The 21,112-nt window shown below is 37.3% G+C and overlaps 1 protein-coding gene across 2 annotated transcripts; it reads left to right on the top strand.

Moving 5' to 3' along the window:
• Positions 1 to 19,980, top strand: IFT52 (intraflagellar transport 52). 2 transcript variants are annotated; one of them, XM_070744785.1, is made up of 14 exons: positions 1 to 262; positions 2,936 to 3,060; positions 3,230 to 3,317; positions 3,869 to 3,998; positions 4,887 to 4,962; positions 5,047 to 5,118; positions 5,274 to 5,400; positions 6,166 to 6,252; positions 6,815 to 6,883; positions 10,188 to 10,342; positions 12,866 to 12,953; positions 13,866 to 13,974; positions 15,756 to 15,901; positions 19,703 to 19,980. In XM_070744785.1, exons 1-14 carry the CDS (start codon positions 245 to 247, stop codon positions 19,748 to 19,750), a joined length of 1,338 nt encoding a protein of 445 aa, XP_070600886.1. In that variant the 5' UTR covers positions 1 to 244; the 3' UTR covers positions 19,751 to 19,980. The 2 variants fall into 2 exon arrangements, with proteins under 2 accessions (XP_070600886.1, XP_070600887.1); XM_070744786.1 differs by lacking the exon at positions 1 to 262 and adding an exon at positions 335 to 835.
• Positions 19,981 to 21,112: the final 1,132 nt, after the last annotated feature.

Below are 21,112 nucleotides of genomic sequence, written 5' to 3'. Positions count from 1 at the left end.
CTCCTCTCGCGATGGCAGATTCTCACAAACTCCCCCTATTTTCAAGAGTGGAGGATTCCACCCGGCGAAGTCCCAAGTCTGCGAGTCTCTTTAACATTCCCGGATCAGATGCCATCAAACCTCTCACTTTTTCTCTTACGCACGCGCAGGAAGAGAATCGCGTTGCTAGGGAGGAGCGGCCCTTAGTTACGGCGTGTTGCCGCCGCCGCCGCCGAGGTTTCCTAATCGAGGACCCGCAGAAAAAATGGTGGCGACTCCGCAGGTAAATGAATTTCCTCGGGAGGGAAAGGTGGAGACTCAACCTATAAAGCGCCCGTTAGCCGTCCTTGCATCTGAGGTCCATTTACATACCGGGCTGCCCTTGCGATGTGTACAGCCCCATCGAGCTGGAGGCTCAAACGTCCCTTTTGGGGGGGTTGTTGGAAGATATTTTGCAATGCTTGCGCCACCTCAAAAGAGGAGGTTCTCCCATTTTGGCCTTAATTCCTCCCAGTTCCATTCATTGCAGAAGTATTCAAATTGTGCCCGAGGCACCGTCGCCTTCTCCAACTGTTGCTGCTGAGATCGGCCCAGCATCGCCAAGGATGCTGGGAACTGTAGTTTAGCAACTTTTTTGGGGGGGAAAAAGATTCCCCACCAGTCCTGAATTAAACGGATGCAAGGGGCCTCCTCTTCCTGCCTGGAAAAAGGAAATATTTTTTTTTCATCATCCCTTTGATAGAGAATATGTGGCAACACTTCCTTAGCAAGGAGACTCGTTTCTAACCTCAGGGTGATGAACAAAAAACCCCTCATCGAGTCCAAGAGTCTTTGGACAATTCATTTCTTGTAGAAGGTAGGCATGCTGAATGTCTCTCTAAAGATCTTCTGTTAGCAACATAGGGACACACCCACGGAGAACATGATAATTTCCCTCTCTGTGTGGACATAAATAATTTTAATATAGAACAGTACTTTTTAATTACTTGGTTTTTTAAAGTTTTTATTCCCACCCCCACACAATTTCCACATATACACCCATGCATACACCATACATTATATCAAAACATACATAAATAGGCATTTCTATTTGATCTGTCAAAATCATATCCTTATTTTTGCACTTTATTTTTACTGTTGTTTATCAAGGAGGATACTATTTAACTTTCTTGGCATGGGGACAAAAAAAAAAGATTGCATGAATGAAATTATTTTTTCCAGCATTAGTAAGACTGGCTTTTACTAATGTCAAGAATGTGTTGTAATACAGGGTGCGTTCCAAAAGTAATGCAATTTTTTAAAAAAGTAATTTATTGAACAGATTTGCACAAACACTTAAAATTCTTCAAAGTAACGTCCTTGGGCCTCTACACATTTTTTCCAGCGATTGCCATAACCAGCCCTGGAAGGCGTCTTTGGGGACCTCTCGCAAGGTCTTCGTCACAGCTGATTGGATCTCTTCTATGGACAAAAAACAGGTTCCTTTCAGGGCTGGGAGCAAAAAGAAGTCTGCTGGGGCGACATCAGGATTATTGGGGGGGGGCAGCGTTGGCACCTGTTGTTATGCCAGGAACTCACGGACTCGAAGCGCGTTGTGGCAAGGCGTGTTTTTCGTCCATAGAAGAGATCCAATCAGCCATGATGAAGACCTTGCGAGAGGTACTTTGAAGAATGTTAAATACCTAAAAAAAAAAATTGCATTACTTTTGGAATGCACCTTGTAGGCTATGAGAAAATGGTTGGTACTTAATTGATTAAAGTTGGGTCAATTTCAGTGAGAATTTGTTAAGTTGCAGTGACTATATTTTTAGGGAAGGTTGTGCTGCAGAGAAAAGCTGCTCAGGAAGAGATAGTTTGTACAGTAGATACTAAAAAAGCCAAACAATGTTTACTTTGAATGCTATGCCTGTCAAATGGAAGACATTAGGACAAATTGTCCTTGAATTAAAGGCTGGTTCAGACATAATTAGGGCTACCCTAAAAAGGATGATGTGTCCTAATGTCCTCCTTTTTTTAGGATAGTCCTAATTATGTCCGAACAAGTCTTTAATTCTGTTCCTCAAGGACAAGCATAGATTGATCAATATAATTCCTTCTGTTTTTCTAGTTGCAAATGCATAATTATATTGCACAAACTGTGAAGTTGTATAGCAATATAATTCCTGGTTTTTCACCAAGAATTGTAATCTGGAAAAGATGCTGAGAATTACATTAAGGAGCATACTGTTTTCTTTCCTGCGGCTATAATTCTCAGAATATCTTTAAAGTTTTTGAAGTTGTTTTGTAGATATGCCCTCTATAATATAATAATATATTTTTATCATTGAAGATAATTTTATAACAGTTGTCTATGACTAATTCAATATTTGATCATTACTTGGTGGAATGCCTGGAAAAATATTTAAATTAAGATTTATTCATTATTTGCTTAAAGGAAAGTTGGGAGATGCTTTTTAGTTTTAAATACAGGAATTATGAATTCTTTCTTTTCTGTAAATGATATAGCAATAGGATTTTTCACACCTCTCTTTCTGTCCTCATCTCAACAGGGAAAATTTTAGTGTGCAGTAAGGATATATTTCAAATTGAACTCCTAACACTAGAATTTTGGATATCCTTATTCCCAACATTCCATTTTTACATCATATCTGTAAATGTTAATTACTTATTGTTATAGTGGGACTACAGTATTACATAAATTTTCACTCTCATATTTTCATTTGATTTCATTTGTTTGTTAAATTTATATGATTCCCCATCTCAAATAAGTGACTCTGGGCACCTGATAATATTATTTTTAGAAAAGCTATAAATAAGATAACAAATTTAAACTTACCGGTATTTTAAAAAAATACTATACTGCATATCAAGCAAGAGACAATATATTGTTATTGATATATATAACATTGATTCACTGATCCTTTGTTTATGTAATTGTACTTTTTTCATTTTAAAGATAATTATGGAGGGCGATCTTCGGAATATTATTATCTTCAATGCTTCCAAAAAGGAAATTTTTACTATGAACAGTGGTTATAGGATTTTACAAAAAAAACTTCGTAGTAACTGGAAAATACAGAAGTAGGTGCAATTCATTGTATTTCATGTATTTTAAAACAACAACAACTGTAATTTGTTCTAGTATATATCTGATAAATTTAATATACGAGTCAAAGTTTTCCTTAAAGCAGATTGCATTTCTTTATTTTTTTAAATGGTGGAATAAGATTTCTTGTTTTCTTGTTTCTAGCTTAAAGGATGAAATCACTTTAGAGAAACTTTCAGGAGTAAAATTGTGGATTACCTCAGGACCCAGAGAAAAGTTTACAGCTGCTGAAGTATGTGCTAGCATTATATACATTATCTGTTTCAATGGTGGGTTGCTCCTGGTTCAGACCAGTTCTTAGAACCAGTAGCACCAGTGGAGGGAGGCTCCGTCTACCCGCCCGGGCCACGAGCACGTGCGAGAACTAGTAGCAAAATCATATACAAAGCACAAGTAATCTGTTTATTGTCCAGGGGTTAATTATATCTTAAATATTGAGAAGAACTTAAATATTCATCATAAGAATTATATTTTGGTGGAGAAACAGAAAGATTCTCTTTTGCTATGTGCCAAGGAACAGATTGTTTATTAGCTTGTAAATTTCTGTTTGACTTTATAAAATGTAACAAAATTGTATGATAAATCTGATCATTTTCTTATTAAAAATAGATACATATGTTAAATGGGAAAAGATTTTGGAAACATTAAAAAAATATAAATATTACAAATCATGTAGCATGATTCTTAATATTCAAGACTGTCTTAATATTCTTGACTAAGAAAAAAGTATAAAACTAACTTTGTATCAATAAGACTATTTTTCTGCTTTTTTTCCCATGTCAGTTTGAAGTTCTGAAGAAATATCTAGAAAGTGGTGGGAATATCTTGGTGATGCTGGGAGAAGGTGGTGAATCTCGTTATGATACTAACATCAACTTTTTATTAGAAGAGTTCGGGATCATGGTCAATAATGGTAATAAATTACATGAAAAAGAATTTCAGTTTTCAAAATACAGTATATCCAAACTCCTGGTTCAGGAGTTTGGATATCACGAAAAAGAATTTCAATTTTCAAAGTATATCCAAACTTCTGGTTCAAAATAGAAAACAAATTATAATTCAATACCTATTTGGACATCTTTTATATTTTCACAGGCTAATAATATTTGTCTGAAAAAGAAAGGTAAATTTGGTTGTAGTTTTGACAAGTGTTTATATTCTTAATATCTGTTTATTTTAGAAATAATCCTGTACAAGAACATATAAATATATATGACTTTTTCATTGCATTGATTTTATATTATTTCAATTTATTGTCTGTTTTTCTTATGTTGTTCTAAACCCCTTAGAGATACCATTGGATGACTCTTCTTAATTGCACATACTTTTTGGAATTTTTAAAATGATTTCTATGAAACATAGATATGGGAGGCAGTAAATAAATGTATTAAATAAAGAGATAATATTAAGTTTCCACCTAAATATTTCATACTTGTTATGGTTGCACTCCTAATAATTGGACAGTATGATTTTTAGTTAAACATACTGCAGTGCCGTTGTTACTTCAGTTATTTTATTTGATTATGGTGAATAGCATACCAAGCTGCAGTGTGCTTGGAATAATAGCAGTGCCCAGAGCATGAGAATAATAAAAGGCGGCTATTACAATGGACCTATTAAAGAGAGTCCCTGTGCCGCTACTCCCTCTCATTAAGTTTAACTCTGCATTTTCACTTTGCTAGAATTGTATATTCACCACTAGCCACAGATTAATGATTTGAAATGGAATTAATTATGGCCATGGAATGGAATCTCTATCTTGAAGCAATGTACTTCAGTAACTATTTTTCTTTCTTTTAAGATTCTGTGGTGAGAAATGTGTATTATAAATATTTTCATCCTAAAGAAGCCTTGGTGTCTAATGGAGTTTTAAATCGGTAAGTCATTTGTGGAGGATAGATCATTAAATCACTGTATTATAAAATAATAATCTCAGTTGATTTTGTATTTCCCCCAATTAGGGAAATCAGCAGAGCTGCAGGAAAAACAGTTACTGGGATAATAGATGAAGATACTGGTGGAAATGATTCGCAGTAAGTATCCTGTATGCTACATTGCACATACTATTTTTTTTAAAATGAGACACCATTTTTATAGGGAAGTATTGTTACAATATATTGTATCTGGAAATGCACAATGCTGCAATGTTTTAAAAATGGCAATGACATTCTTTGTATTCTTTTTCTAGGGCTCTCACTTTTGTATACCCCTTTGGTGCTACATTAAATGTTATGAAACCTGCAGTGGCTGTTCTGTCTACAGGCTCTGTCTGTTTTCCTCTTAATAGACCCATTTTGGCTTTTTATCCTTACAAGGTACGTTACTGAGTTACAACTTCTGTCCAACTTTAGTTCTTTGTGATAAAATATATTTCCTCTGTGTTTTCCCATTTGAAAATACTATGACATGGTTTCAAACAAAATACTGGAATATTAATAATTCATCTATTCCCTTGGCCATCTGGTTTAGCAATTAATAGACATGGAATAGAATAGAATAGATTTTTTTTATTGGCCAAGTGTGATTGGACAAAAGGAATGTGTCTTGGTGCATATGCTCTCAGGATACATAAAAGAGATATGTTCATCAAGAATCATAAGGTACAACAATTAATGATAGTCTGGATAAAAATAAACAAATCATATTAGGAACCATTAAATATAAATGATAAGGATACAAGCAATAAAGTTACAATCATTAGTGGGAGGAGAATAGTTTGACAGTGTTGAGGGAATTATTTGTTAGTACAGTGATGGTGTTCTTGTGTCCTAATTGTTCTGGTTTGCAGTGCTCTATAGTGTCGTTTTGAGGGTAGATAGATACTGCTATCATTAAAACACTTTAAAGTTGTGGGAAAATTCCTGCTAGACACAAAATGATGTTAAATTAAATTAATATCACAATAACCAAAGTAATTGTTCAGATCTTTATGCTGATTAGTGATTCTTTTCATTATATCACTTGTTATAAAAAATATACCTCTTAAAATTGAATCATCTTAATCTAAATAGAACGTTTTAGATTTCCCCTTAAATAATTATAGTCCATACATGTGCTCTCCTATGTTTATTATTTGATAGACTCAAGGTGGCAAATTAGCAGTATTGGGTTCATGCCATATGTTCAGTGATCAGTATTTGGAAAAGGAAGAGAATACCAAAATCATGGTGAGTCATTGTTTAATCTTATAAATCTTATGTCTTTACAAATAAAAGTTTGGTAATTTCCCCCCTGAAGCTCAGTGTAACACAGTGAGCATATTTAAACCAATGCAGGTAGAAAGGTTTGTTGCTTTATCCTTTCCATCAGACTTTAAATATGCGTCCATGCATGGATTTATGAGACTTATATATTTCTTCAATCAATATACTATATTCTTGGTTTTTGTTTTGTTTTTTGATACACTGAGGCTAAGCCATCCAATTTTTGTGTTACATTTTTTCCTGAAAACCATTTTTCCTTTGTCCTTGACTGTTACAGTTACTTTAATTGGGACATTTAATACAGATAAAATATATTTCAAGCAATTTGAGAATTTTTAAATACTTAATACTTGACTGCTAGGCCATACACTAATTCACTAATACAGTAAAAAGTTTTAAACCTTATTAAAGGTAATCAAACTTTCACAGAGATAAAGGAAATGAAGGAATTGAATTGTGGGGCTGGGTTTTTAATGATAGTTGTTTAAATGCTTTACAAATGTAGCAAATTTCTGTGGTTCCTTAGGAAGTACTTTTCCAGTGGCTTACAACAAATGACATTCACTTAAATCAAATAGATGCAGAAGATCCAGAAGTAAGTATATAGTGTATGTGTATTTATTGATGTACATAAGCGTTATTGCATAAACCATAAGTTGTTACAAAATATTACAAAAATTAAATAAAAATTAATGGAAATGATAGACCACTTTTGTCATAAACAGAAATAAATTTGAAGAAGCAAGATATAATTATTTTCAGATAAATATTTCAATTTACAATTAGTTAAATTAATGCAACGTATCATGTACTTATATGTGATATTTTTTTAGTGTAATTCTAATCCTTAAACAAATTAAGGCTATAGATTTAATGAATAAATTAAGATAAAAATATAATTCCTACTGGTAAATTTAGGGACAAATCAAAGGCTAATTTAAAAAAAATAGTTAGGTAGAGGTGATCAGATGGACAAATACCTATATTTGTATAACCTTAATTTTTTAAAATGAGTGATCAACAGAATCAAAAAGGAGGCTAAGAACTGCTCAAAGGCAGATTGAGGCATGTACAGACTGCAGAACATCACTTAGCAGCATTCCGTGAGATGGAGTCAGGCTGAACTGATAACAGCTGGAGGATTGAATGGCAATGCTAATTCCTGCCGAGCTTTATCCTAGTAGAAGTAATACAAAACAATATGATTCAGCATGTGAATTGTTCCTCCACTGCAGAAGTACAACTTTTCCCCAAGCTGAACAGGTTAATATTTCCCCACAGTAACATTGGTGGGAGGACATTAACTTTGATCAAAGAAAACCTCTCCTGAATTTAGGTTTGTTACTTGGTTGAAGTATTTGAGCAGAATGGATGGGTAGATTTACTCAGAAATATAGGCAAAGATGATAGGTCAATTTGTATGTCAAATCTCAAGGGCTCTGAATAAGCACTATCCACTCCAGAGGAGTAGCCTCCTCTGGAGTGGATAGTACTTATTCAGAGCCCTAGAGAATTCAAAGAATTGGTTCCAAGAATAATTAAAGTTCTCAACCAGTATTAGACTGGTAGGAAAGAAGAGTAACTTAAGCTGGTCAGAAAATGTCCAAGTCAATGCTGCAGTAGTATGGCATTGAACTAATTGACATTTACTGTGCATTACCATATTAGATTAGATGGGAAGATAGATGGTCTTTAGAAATTGGTACTGTACCCTTTTGAGAAGAGTGACCTGAATGGGCCCATCTGAACTTCAAAGAGAAATTCAGGATGGATCTTGTCCATAAAAATTTTTGGGCATAACAGGTGCAAATTGAATTCCTTTGAAGAAATAAAAAAGAGAGATTTAAGGCTGATTTTTGTGCATTTAGGATAACATAATAGCATGGGGCTTAGAGTTGCTTCAGTACGTGAATGACTTGACAAGTTTTATTGGATAACTTTTGTTTTAAAATAGTTGATTTCAGATATTTGTCCTTGGCAAAAGTCGGCAACATATTGTTCATAGAAGTGATTTCTGATATATTTCTCAATTTTTAAAAAATAGTGGCATCAATCTGCATACATTATGTGTTATTGATTAATATTTTAACAAAAAGCTTTGTAAGTAACTGTTGCAGTCACAATACATCTACAAATTTAAACAATTATGAAACAAATCTGATGAAACTATACAATCAGTGCAAATTGTCAGAAGACTACCAGAGCATGAAATACTTGTGCAAAAAATGCATTTTCTCTCAATAAAAATTCATCTAAAGATGTTTGCACTAAAGTGTCCCAAGAATCTGACGGATTTTATTCCATGCAAGTTTCTAAATGGAAGTGTTATCCCTATATTTTGTCTTGTCTCATGCAGCATTATTCTATGACATACAACAAAGATCTATTTTTACTCACCTTTAGCCATACCACAAAGGGCAAAAATATGCTTCAAAATGAAATTTTTAATCACATATGTCTTTTCCTATTTTTATACTTAAAATAGGACCATTACATAGGACATGTTTGATAGCTTTAAATTTTTTACAACTGGGAGAATCATGCCACTCCTTCTTGAAATGTTATAATTACCATGGCCAAAATTTCAATATTTTGTTATGATAGTTGAACTAATTTAGATTATATTAAAAATATATTGTCAGATTCATAAAAGTATTTGGCCTGAATAATAAGTTGTCACAGTTTAAGTTAAACGTTTTATTTAAGCAAAATATATGATTGTGCTTTATTTCAATGTTCAATGCTTCCTTTTCACTACCACCTTTCCAAGTTGAATTTCACAACAAAAAATAAAATAAATTTACAATCAGTATTAACATGAGTATATTCCGACCAAAGTATTGTGTTATTTAAAGCAGTTTGTTATTCAAAAGTTTTGCATTAGGAGATGTATTTGCTCATAATCTAAAGATGGAATAGGTTGGTTTTGAATTCAGGTAGTCCTTAAATTGCAATCATTTGTTTAGCAACCATTTGAAATTACCCAGTACTGAAAAAAGTAACTTATAACCAGTCTTCGCACTTAGGGCAGTCATGTGATTAAAATTTGGGCGCTTTGCAACCAACATATAATTACAATGGTTGCGATGTCCCAGAGCTATGTGATTTGTCATTTATAATCTTCTCAACCATCTTACAACAAGCATAATCATTTCATTTTCATTTTATTCGATTTGTATGCCGGCCCTCTCTGTAGACTCGGGGCGGCTAACAACAGTAGTAAAAACAACATGTGACAATCCAATACTAAGAAGCTAAAAACCCTTATTTTAAAACCAATCATACATACAAACGTACCATCCATAAATTGTGGAAGCCTAGGGGGAAAGAATATCTTAATTTCCCTATGCCTGACGACAGAGGTGGGTTTTAAGAAGCTTGCGAAAGGCAAGAAGGGTGGGGGCTATTCTAATATCTGGGGGGAGTTGGTTCCAGGGGGCCGGGGCCGCCACAGAGAAGGCTCTTCCCCGGGTCCCGCCAAACGGCATTGTTTAGTTGACGGGACTCGGAGAAGGCCAACTCTTTGGGACCTAATTGGTCGCTGGGATTCGTGCGGCAGAAGGCGGTCCCGGAGATAATCAGTGAAGAATCTGGGTTTGCTTCATGACCATGTGATTCAGTAAAGAACTGCAGTGATTTGCTTAAAATACATGGGAAAAATATTGTAAAATCAGGTGTCCTTCACTTAACAGCTATCATGCTTAACAATAGAAATTCTGGTCTCAATTGTCACTGTAAGTCTAGGATTACCTGCGTACTGCTAAATTTAGCATTTTCATAAGAAATTAAAATAGACTTTATTTTATATTATTTACATCTTTCTTGTATATTAGATATGTAAATACCTTAACACCCATTTTTTTTACTCCCAGTTGCTACTTTGCTTTTTTTTTTTCTAGATTTCTGATTATACAATGCTTCCTGATATAGCCACTTTGTCAGAACGGTTACGAGTTTGTCTGCAAGAGGGAGATGAGAATCCACGAGACTTTACAACACTGTTTGATATGTCTATTTATCAACTAGATACTACAGCACTTCCAAAAATTATAAAGTCAGCATCTGAGAGTATCTGTTATTCTTAAAATAATACCTTATTTTTTTAAAAGACCACATTAACAAATTGAATTTAAATATTGCATGCATTGGCATAGAAATCTAAAATTTATAAATCTACAATATTTATACAGTGGTACCTCAAGATACGAGCTGCTCTACATGCGAGCATTTCCAGATACGAGCTAGGAAGGAAGAGACATTTCTGTTCAAGTTACGAGCTCAAATTCGGGATACGAGCCGAGCGTCCACTAGGTGGCGCCAGAATCCTTGTTTTGGAATTCTGAGGGTTGAAGTCCACTAATCTTAAAACCGTCAAGTTTGAAGATCCCTGAGTTAAGCGTTAGAAGTGCAAGGGTCTTCAAACCTGGCAAGATTAAGGCTTATAGACTTCAATTCCCATTCCTAAAGTAGCATGATTGGTGGAGGAATTCTGGGAATTATTATTATTATTATTATTATTATTATTATTATTATTATTATTGCTTTCTTTTTCTTGCTCTTTTTCTTTCTCTCTTTTACCTTCCCTTCCTCTATTTCTTCTTTTCTTTCTCCTTCCCACCTTCTTCCCTCCCTCCCTCCCTTCACTCATTCCTCTCTTACTCTCTCTCCCCTTTCATAAGTTTCCTTGCTTCCTTCCTTTGTTCCTGTCCCTTCCCCCTTTCTTTCTTTCTTTCTTTCTTTCTTTCTTTCTTTCTTTCTTCTGCTTGCTTGCTTGCTTGCTTGCTTGCTTGCTTGCTTGCTTGCTTGCTCTTTTTCTTTCTCTCTTTTACCTTCCCTTCCTCTATTTCTTCTTTTCTTTCTCCTTCCCACCTTCTTCCCTCCCTCCCTTCACTCATTCCTCTCTTACTCTCCCCTTTCATAAGTTTCCTTGCTTCCTTCCTCTGTTCCTGTCCCTTCCCTCTTTCCTTCCTTCCTTCCCACCCTCCGTCCATTCATTCACCCATTCCTCTCTTGATCGCTTAAAGCCGGTCCCTGGTGCAAAAAGGGTTGGGGACCTCTGTCCTACAGGATTGGGTGGCAGAGAAGTTGAACATATGTAAATTTAAAAGTTTAAGAAAGTTTACAAGTTAAGTGAAAGAAACTTCATTATTCATTTATATGTACATGTACATTTCTTCATTAAAAACATGTCTTTTTGCATAATTTAGACTAACTTTGTGAGTTTTTTGAGGGCTGGAACCAATTAAAATTATTTACATTAATTCCTATGGGGAAAAGTCGTTCGAGATAAGAGCTGCTCGACTTAAGAGCGCAGGTCCGGAACGAATTAAACTCTTATCTCGAGGTACCACTGTATAGTAATTGTTGTTTATTTTGGGTAGATGGCAATGAAAATAGTAATATACAGAAAACACTCAAAGCAAACAAATAAGCCATTAATGGGCTTCCATATATGCACCAGAATGTTTTAAAGTTATAAAAGCTGAGCTGTATCATCTGAGATCCAGAAAGAGTAGCAAATAATAACAGGCTGTGGCCAGGAAAGTTTCTTTTTCCCTTCTGTGCAGAAGATTGTGTTTCCTAGCAGAATTGTGAGACGACTCCTGGATCTATGATTGTTCTTGCTATGCTACTTTTGTTACAGTGATACCTATGTTTCTTCAGTGCAACAGGTAGCACAGCAATCTCTTTGTTTATACATCTGCCTATGAATTAATTGTACCTTTTTAAGAACCAAAACTTCTCATTAGCCTGTTTCTTGATACCATGTTTATTTTAAGAGTTTTCATTCCTGGACTATGGCCTTAATATACCGTATTTTTCAGAGTATAAGATGCAACTTTCTCTCCCCTAAAAGAGGGTGGAAATGTCAGTGCCTCTTATACACAGAATATATCCATTTTTGGCCCCCTGAAGGCCTGCCTCCACATCCCATTTTTCACAAAAATGGTGTGTGCAGATGGTTTGGCAGGCTTGCAGAGTGCTCCTGGGGCTGGGGGAAGGCAAAAGCACTCCCATTTTTGTGGGGGGGAAATTGTTTAAAAATGGGCTGTTTTTTGCAAAAACTGTGTTTTTGCCTTCCCCAGCCCCCAGGAGCACTCTTCAGGCTTCCCAAACCCTCTTCGTTACCTGGGGGAAGTAAAAAAGATCTGTTTTTGTGAAAAACGGTGTAGAAGGTATGGGAGGCCTGCAGTGTGCTCCTGGGCTCTAGGGAGGACAAAAACTTATACACTGATGCGTCTTTTAGTCTGAAAAATATGGTATAACACCCTTTTTTATTGATCAATAGCACTTTATTGATCAAGTTTCTTTTTTTGCATCTTTATAATTTTAGATTCTGATGCAAAAATAGAATACTTTCAATTGTAGAGGTCAAAATATTAACTTTATGTGAAGTTCATAAGGTTATTGCAATGTAGTCCTAATCGGTTATTTTAAAGTTGTCCCATGCAGTTTTGTAGAACTTACTCCCTAATAGTTGAGTTTAGGAGTATACTTTCAGTAATATTATGTTCCGAATTATAATTTGATGTTTTACATTTATTATCAGATTATGTAAACTAACTGTATTCTACAGGTCTTATGAACAGCTAAATGTGAAATATGAATCACTTCAGCTAATTCAGCCACAGTTTGAAACACCTTTACCTGCACTCCAGCCAGCAGTGAGTAACACTGTCATTTTTTGTTACTACAATAAAATAAGTAGTAATTTAGTTTACTAAAACAAGTATTTTGATTCTGGATATAAGATTTGATCCATTAGCAAAAAAGCCAGAAGTGAATATTATAAAAAATGGATAGGAGGCATATTATACTGGAATACCTGTAGTAAAGGTGACTCAAGTGTTTGAGGGAATGGCTAAAATTTCAGATAAAGGTTAATAGAAATAGAGATTTTGAGTAGGTTATAAATAGAACAGCTAATTGCTTTCTCATGGATACCTTGTTTCTCCAAAAGGAAGGTCGGATCTTATTTTCTTTTGACCCCCTGAAAAAATGACTAGGCTTTCTTTTTGGAAGGTTATAATTATTGACTCACCTTGGGACAGTGGCACCAACAGCCCCACCCAGCAGAAGCTCAGTGCTGGCCCACTTCTTCTGCGGCCGCTTGTCACCACTACCGGTAGCATGCATTGCTCCGGACTCCATTTCACCTCCAGATGCCTGCCGGAAGGAATCTGCAGCCTATAACAGAGCTCCAGTCTGAATGCGAAATGGAGGCCAGGATGATGCTTGTGAATGATAGCAAGTGGCCACAGAAGAAGCGGCTGTAGAAGAAGGCAAAGCAGGTGGTGTGTGTGAGCCCTGATAAGTATGGCAGCTCAACCCCCACATCCCCATCCTAGCTTATTTTTTACCTGTGTGCCTTACCCCACCCCCTGTACCCCAGAGTGGGTGGAGTTTAATTTGATTGCATACACTCAAAAATGTGATAGGGCTTCTGTTCAAGATGGGTCATCTTGTTGGAGAAACACGGTATTAAAATGTTTTTATTAGTATCTTACATCAATATTCTCTTTTTTGAATAAATAAGGACAAATCAGATGTTTTTGTTTCATCTTTTTGCTTGTTAGGTTTTTCCACCAGCTTTCAGAGAGTTGCCTCCTCCCAACCTGGACTTGTTTGATTTAGATGAAACTTTTTCTTCTGAGAAAGCTCGTCTTGCCCAAATAACAAACAAGTGTGAGTAGTTCAAACATTTGTGGTGAATTTGCTAATTTGCAGAATGGTTGAGTACTTCAAGAACTTGAAGTCAATGGGCTATGATTTCAAACTAAGGTTGGTCAAATTTGCATCTATAATTTTCTGTTGTTTTCTCTAGAAGTGTTAATTTATGAATAGTGAATATGGGGTGGAAGGTGTTACACAAATATATCCAAATAACAATTTCTCTATCTCTGAGTTTATGGTAGAAGTAATTTTGACCCATTATTTTAACAGTTTATTTTAAGGATCCTATATTTTATGATTGCTATATTTGTTACAAAAAGTCCATTTTGAAAATCTTGCAATTGGAGCAGAAAACATGAAGAACAAAGCCATAAATTCTTGATCAGGAGAGGAGTTTTCCACAAATTTAGACATGGAAATTCTGTTATCTCTACTTTTAGAGTAGAGAGGTCAAACTCACCCCCCCTCCTTTGTTAAAATGGCCAGCATGGGCCAGGAGTTTGACAGTCCTGTTTCAGAGCGATCAATAGGTCCTTAGACCACTTTCAGTTTTTAAGATGATCAGAGGTATTGTAGATAGACCATTTATACATTCAAGAGAAATGTGAAGTATTGGCAGGTGGCACATCTGTTATTGTACTAAATTTGGCCTTTGTTTAAAGTATCATTTTCTTGATTTAGTCCTTAGTTTTAAATCTCTAACAAAGTGATTTTTAATTCACACAATTTCTTAACATATATAAAGACCTCTATTAAATCTTTAAGGCATATATTGAATTAATTTTTAAATGTAACTATCTGCACTATAATTCCCATGAATATTTTTAAAAAATGAATTATTTTGATAAACTAAATCTGGTTTTAATAGTAAATTATATTTGGTTATGAATTGCTTTTAAAATATGAAAGGAAACTGGAATAATGAGACACTATATGCCTAAAGGACTATAGAATATTGGGACAATATTTCTGTGATAATAGAAAAATCTGTATAATAAAGATAGATTACGGATATTATTCAGAGAAAACTCATATAAAGTTATGGCAATATATGATTAGTGTTATAAACAAAATAAATAAAAGTATCCAATGTGTTAGAAACCAACAGTCATCTATTATATGTGGAATTGCCCATTATTACTTGCATGTAATGAATATAACAGAAGAAATATATTTCATTATGGCATTCCATTAGATCCTCTGGTTTATTTTTCAGTTGTACAAATTAATTTGTTCAAGAGACTCATAAGTAATACATTTTAAAATAGTTTTGTATGCAAAATATGACAGATTGGTGATATTGATATAAGTAAAATAATAGTTACAAAATATATAATAATTTGTCATTATAGCAGAGTCCATAATATATAAGAGAGTGGTTGAAAATAGATGAAACATATAAGATAATTATTTAGGCTTTATTGAAATTTATAAAACTTATTTCAGAATGCCTTTCAGCCAAAGTTCAATAGCAATTTCAGCTTACCAATTATTTCTATTATTGCTTTAAACTAAGCATGTTGCTCAAAGCAACAAATGTGTGAATATTGATTCGAATGAGAGATAACACTTAATGTTTTATATGGAAAAAACCCCCACAGTTGCTGTTAACTATCTCTTTCACATACAGTTATGCCAGTGTTTTTTATGAATTATTAAAAACAGATGTTTTAAATGACTTTCTTTGTGCTCTTTAGAAGATAAGGCATTATAAATTATTTACAGAAATAGGTACCATTGCTCCAAATAATATTTGCAATTATGTATAGTGATATGTCTTTGTATTTTATCAGGTACTGAAGATGATCTGGAATTCTATGTCAGAAAATGTGGTGATATCCTAGGGGTAACTAATAAACTGCCAAAGGAACAGCAAGATGCCAAGCATATACTGGAACATATTTTCTTTCAAGTGGTTGAGTTCAAGAAGCTAAATCAAGTAATTATTGAACATTTTCCTTCCAGCCATATATAATGATTTCACAGGTGGTCCTTATTTAATGACTACTCTTCAGCAACCATTCAAACATAGGATGGTGCTTAATGTGTAGTAATTACCACTGATCCTTGTACTTATGGCTGCCAGGTCCCTGTGATCACTTCTTGGCACCTGGCTCTCAGTTATGTCTTTAAAGCATCCCATGGTCATGTAATTGTGGTTTGTGACCTTCCCTGATATCTTCTGATAAAAAGTCAGTGTGGAAGCTGCTGGAAAGTCACAAATTGTGGTAATGTGACCCATATGGTTGTCACTTAATGATAGCAACGGGGACAGCCAGAACTAATATTGCTAAGTGGACACGTGGCTTTTCAATGTAAGAGCTTGTCTGTCACTTAACAATGGAGTGTCCAGCCCAATTAATGTGGACACACTCTGCAGGAAAATAAAATTAGATTGGGGGGAAAGTGGATAGCTTATTGATCTTAGTATGCAAGTTTGGAAGTAGCATAATATAATCATACAAATATAATTTTTAAATTAAGAATATTGAAATAATTCCAGGAGATTTTCTTTAAGGTAAAGATAATTGTGCATTCTTGTTTCTATAAAACAATTATCTATGATCTAAATCTTGTGGGCTAACGTGATCCATCTCTAGGTTCAGTCGTCCCATCCCCCAAAAATAATACTCTTGTGTGTGTGTGTGTGTGTGTGTCTGTCTGTCTGTCTGTCTGTCTGTCTGTCTGTCTGTCTGTCTGTCTGTCTGTCTGTCTGTAAGAGAATGTCCATGAGATATTTTTATGGTTCATTTAACCCTTAATTAGAAGTTATACAGGGATGGTGATCACCGAATATTTGGGAATTAAAATATATTTTACTTTTTGCTGAATTTTCAAATTATTGTACATGGACACAATTCATTTTGTAGTACAGCTCCCAAAATAGCATTTAAAGTTATGTAGCCCAAACAAGTTTAATAATAATAATAATAATAATAATAATAATAATAATAATAATAATAATAGATTTGTATGCCACTCCTCTCCGAGGACGGAGCGTCTCAGTTGAATAACAGTTGAACGTAGTAATGTTCCCATATACAGTAGTCCCTCGCTATACCGCGCTTCACCTACTGCGGCTTCACTTCATCGCGGGTTTCTGAGGAAGTCGATCGGCAGATTTAAACAGCCCGCCGAACTCGATCGGCAGGTTTTTCAAAAATATATATATATCTAAAATTGTAAATACTGTATTTAAATACTGTATCTAAAATAAATACTGTGTGGGAAGGGTTTATAAACACTTAAAACAATGAAAACTTACCAAACAATTACAATATAAATACAGTGGTCCCTCGATCATCGCGAGGGTTCCGTTCCAGGACCCCTCGCGATGATCGATTTGTCGCGAAGTAGCGGTGCGGAAGTAAAAACACCATCTGCGCATGCGCAGATGGTGTTTTTATTTCCAAGCGTGCCGCCCGCCCCCCCCCCCGCGCTGTTGCTGGGGCCGCTTCTCAGCTGAGAAGCGGCCCTGGGGTTTCCCCGCGCGTGCGCGTGCCGCCCGCCCCCCCCGCGCTGTTGCTGGGGCCGCTTCTCAGCTGAGAAGCGGCCCTGGGGTTTCCCCGCGCGCGCGCGTGCCGCCCGCCCCCCCGCGCTGTTGCTGGGGCCGCTTCTCAGCTGAGAAGCGGCCCTGGGGTTTCCCCGCGCGCGCGCGTGCCGCCCGCCCCCCCCGCGCTGTTGCTGGGGCCGCTTCTCAGCTGAGAAGCGGCCCTGGGGTTTCCCCGCGCGCGCGCGTGCCGCCCGCCCCCCCCGCGCTGTTGCTGGGGCCGCTTCTCAGCTGAGAAGCGGCCCTGGGTTTCCCCGCGCGCGCGCGTGCCGCCCGCCCCCCCCGCGCTGTTGCTGGGGCCGCTTCTCAGCTGAGAAGCGGCCCTGGGGTTTCCCCGCGCGCGCGCGTGCCGCCCGCCCCCCCCGCGCTGTTGCTGGGGCCGCTTCTCAGCTGAGAAGCGGCCCTGGGGTTTCCCCGCGCGCGCGCGCGTGCCGCCCGCCCCCCCACGCTGTTGCTGGGGCCGCTTCTCAGCTGAGAAGCGGCCCTGGGGTTTCCCCCCGTGCGCGCGTGCCGCCCGCCCCCCGCGCTGTTGCTGGGGCCGCTTCTCAGCTGAGAAGCGGCCCTGGGGTTTCCCCGCGCGTGTGCCGCCCACCCGCCCACGCCGTTGCTCGCGCCTTACCGGGGCAAGAGGGGGAAGACCCAGGGAAGCCTCTGCCCGGCGGGGAAACTCCACCATCTACGCATGCGTGGAAGGGCACGCATGCGCAGATGGTAGAGTTTACTTCCGGGTTGAAAACTCGCGATATAGCGTTTCGCGAAGATCGAGATCGCGAAACTCGAGGGACCACTGTACTTAAATAAGTACTATCAGTCGATAAATTCCCCATCGCGGATTTCACCTATCGCGGCCAGGTCTGGAACGTAACACCAGCGATAGGTGAGGGACTACTGTAGTTGCATTTATGTATTTCTTCCTTCCTCTTCAAAGTTCACACCTAACTCTGGTGCATAACTAGATATAAATAAGTTACCATATTTTTGGCTCTGTAATACTCGCTGGACCATAAGACACACCTAACTTTAGAGGAAGAAAACAAGAGGAAAAAACCCCCTACCTCTGCCTTCCAGAACAGAATTTGGCTTGTCAGGGCTCCGCTCCATTGCACCCATCACCAGTAAGTTGAGGGACAGCTGGATCTTGGTCTCCTGTAGCTTGGCTGATCAGTGGGCTGTCCGACTGGAAATGCTGCCATTGCTGCCACCTCTGTGTCTGCTGCCTCCGCTGGGGAACGCTGGTTCCTTCTTTGGCAAGGAGCTGATTGGTGGTTGGATCAGCCTCCCATCAGCTGCTCCAGGCAGTGGGGATTGCTGATGATAGGCAGCAAGTAGCGGCAAATGGTGACAATCCCCGCTGCCTGGAATAGCTGATCGGCAGTATTCCAGGAGGCCAGTCCAACCACTGATCAGCTACTCGGCAAAGGCTCCAGCATTCCCCAGCTAACGGCGGCACTGGCGGCGACATGTGATGGCAACAGGCAGCAGTGGCAGGCATTTGTTGCTGCTGCCTGTTGCCGCTACTGCACCAACCTCCTTCCCGCACCACGGCCCAATCTGTGATACAATATTTGCTCCATAAGATGCACAGATGTTTCCATCCAGTTTTTTGGAGGTGGGGAATGCATGTCATGTAATGCATAAGTATGGTAATTAGATTTTAGTCTTAACACATTATGGTGCATCAGGATTATCTCTTAAAAGAGGGAGATGATGATTTGAGAAGGATACGTCTAAATTCCTGTGTTTATAGTATTTAGGCCTGGTTATCTTGGAATATTGGAAGTTGTTTTCATAAAGTATTTCACAACTGAACATACACAAAGTACAGTCTGTATAGCATTTTATATGATACATCCAGAATTGGCTAGTGTTATGCAAGGTGTCTAATCTCCAGGGTCTCCTTATGAAGGTTTAAAAAGCAAATGCCTTAGTGCAATGTTCCTCATAATAGTTCTATATACATTGATTTATATGATTTGGGAATATCAAGAATTTGAGACAGAGAAAACAGTTAGGTGGTTAATAGGATGAGCTGAGTTATTGATGAAATATCTCTAAATATTCTTGTTTACTGAAGTCAATTTCAGATAATAAAAATATTTTCCAATGATATCTTAAAAATTTTAAAAATTAGAAATGGAGAGTCCATGATAATGTATGATGTACTTCAATATTTTTTTTCTCTTCTGAAAGGAACATGATATTGATACAAGTGAAGTTGGATTCCATGATGGTTTCTGAAAAATCCAAAGTATAAACAATGTCTCCTTTTTGGAAGAAGAGGAATCATAGTTTATTGAGCAAGCATATGACAAGTGACTGTTATCTGCTAATTTTCTATATCTACACAATGTTGTAAATATGAAGATAATCTAAAATTTTGAATGAGGCAGTAATTAGAGGTGATAATTTTGATATAAATATTGTATATTTAATGTGTTTTTTAAATAAATCATTTGTACAATTTGAAATTCTTGTTTCTGATTAGTTTGTTCTCTAAAGATTCTTCTGAACAATATAAATATGTATAATGGCTAGGGAAATGTGTGATAGTGATTAGCTATTGCAAGATATGAAACAGATGGAATTCCATAAATTAGGAGGTCTTAAAAGTCTCTCTTCAGGTGCAGCTTTGGATGAGGAAATCTGTTCAGCAATTCATGATCAGAAAAGCCTTTAAGTAGGTTAGATGTAGAGATAGTTGTATTAAAATTTGTGTCTTAAGTAATTGTTAAAACTGATCAAGGATATTCTCATTTTAAGTTAGAATTAGAAGGTCAGTTAAAATTTCAGGTTATTAAACAGTTCATGTGAAGTCAAGGAATTTACCTTATTTTTCGGAATATAAGACACACCAGAGGCACTTTAGTTTTTGGGGAGGAAAATGTCTACCTACCAGGTATTCATCTGGCTAGCGTACCTAGTCTAGTCAGTTTCAGCACATTATTTTATCCCCTGACTAGGGCTGAAAAAGCCTTTTTCAGAGGGAGCAGAAATGAAAACAAACCTATAAAGACTTAGGGCAGTTAAGCCAGAAATATCCTTAGCATCTAGTTAGGGCTGGGGGGAAAAAAGTTTCAAAAAAGCTACATTTGATGTATAAAACGCATCTGAATTTTTAGCCTCTTTTAAGAGAAAAAAGGTGCATCTTATACTCTGAAAAATACGGTACCTAAGACAGTGATGGTGAACCTATGGCATGCATGCCACTTTATGCCCACCATATCAGTGGGCATAAAAGTGCAGGTCCAGAGCGCATGCACGCACTGGCCAGCTGATTTTCAGGCCTTCTGGGCCCACTGGGAGTTGGGAACCAGGCTGTTTCCAGCCTCCAGATGGAGTGGGGAAGGCCTGTATTTTGCTCTCTCCAAGCTCCAGAGCCCTTCCAGGAGCCTGGGGAGAGTGAAAATAGCCTTCACCACCCTACTGGAGGTCGTATGGATGCTGGAAACATTCTGTTTGCCTACTTCCAGTTGGACTGGAAGGCCCTTTTTTTGCTCTCCCCAGTCTCCAGAGCCATTCTAGGAGCCTGCGGAGGACGAAAAAAGCCTCCCCGGAGGCCCTCTGGAGGCCAGAAATGGCCTGTTTCCTAACTTGAAACAG

Source organism: Erythrolamprus reginae, chromosome 3 (genome assembly GCF_031021105.1).
Source record: "Erythrolamprus reginae isolate rEryReg1 chromosome 3, rEryReg1.hap1, whole genome shotgun sequence".
NCBI lineage: Eukaryota > Metazoa > Chordata > Lepidosauria > Squamata > Dipsadidae > Erythrolamprus > Erythrolamprus reginae.
Note: the sequence above shows the minus strand (reverse complement) of the source record. Positions and strands in the feature narration are given on the sequence as shown.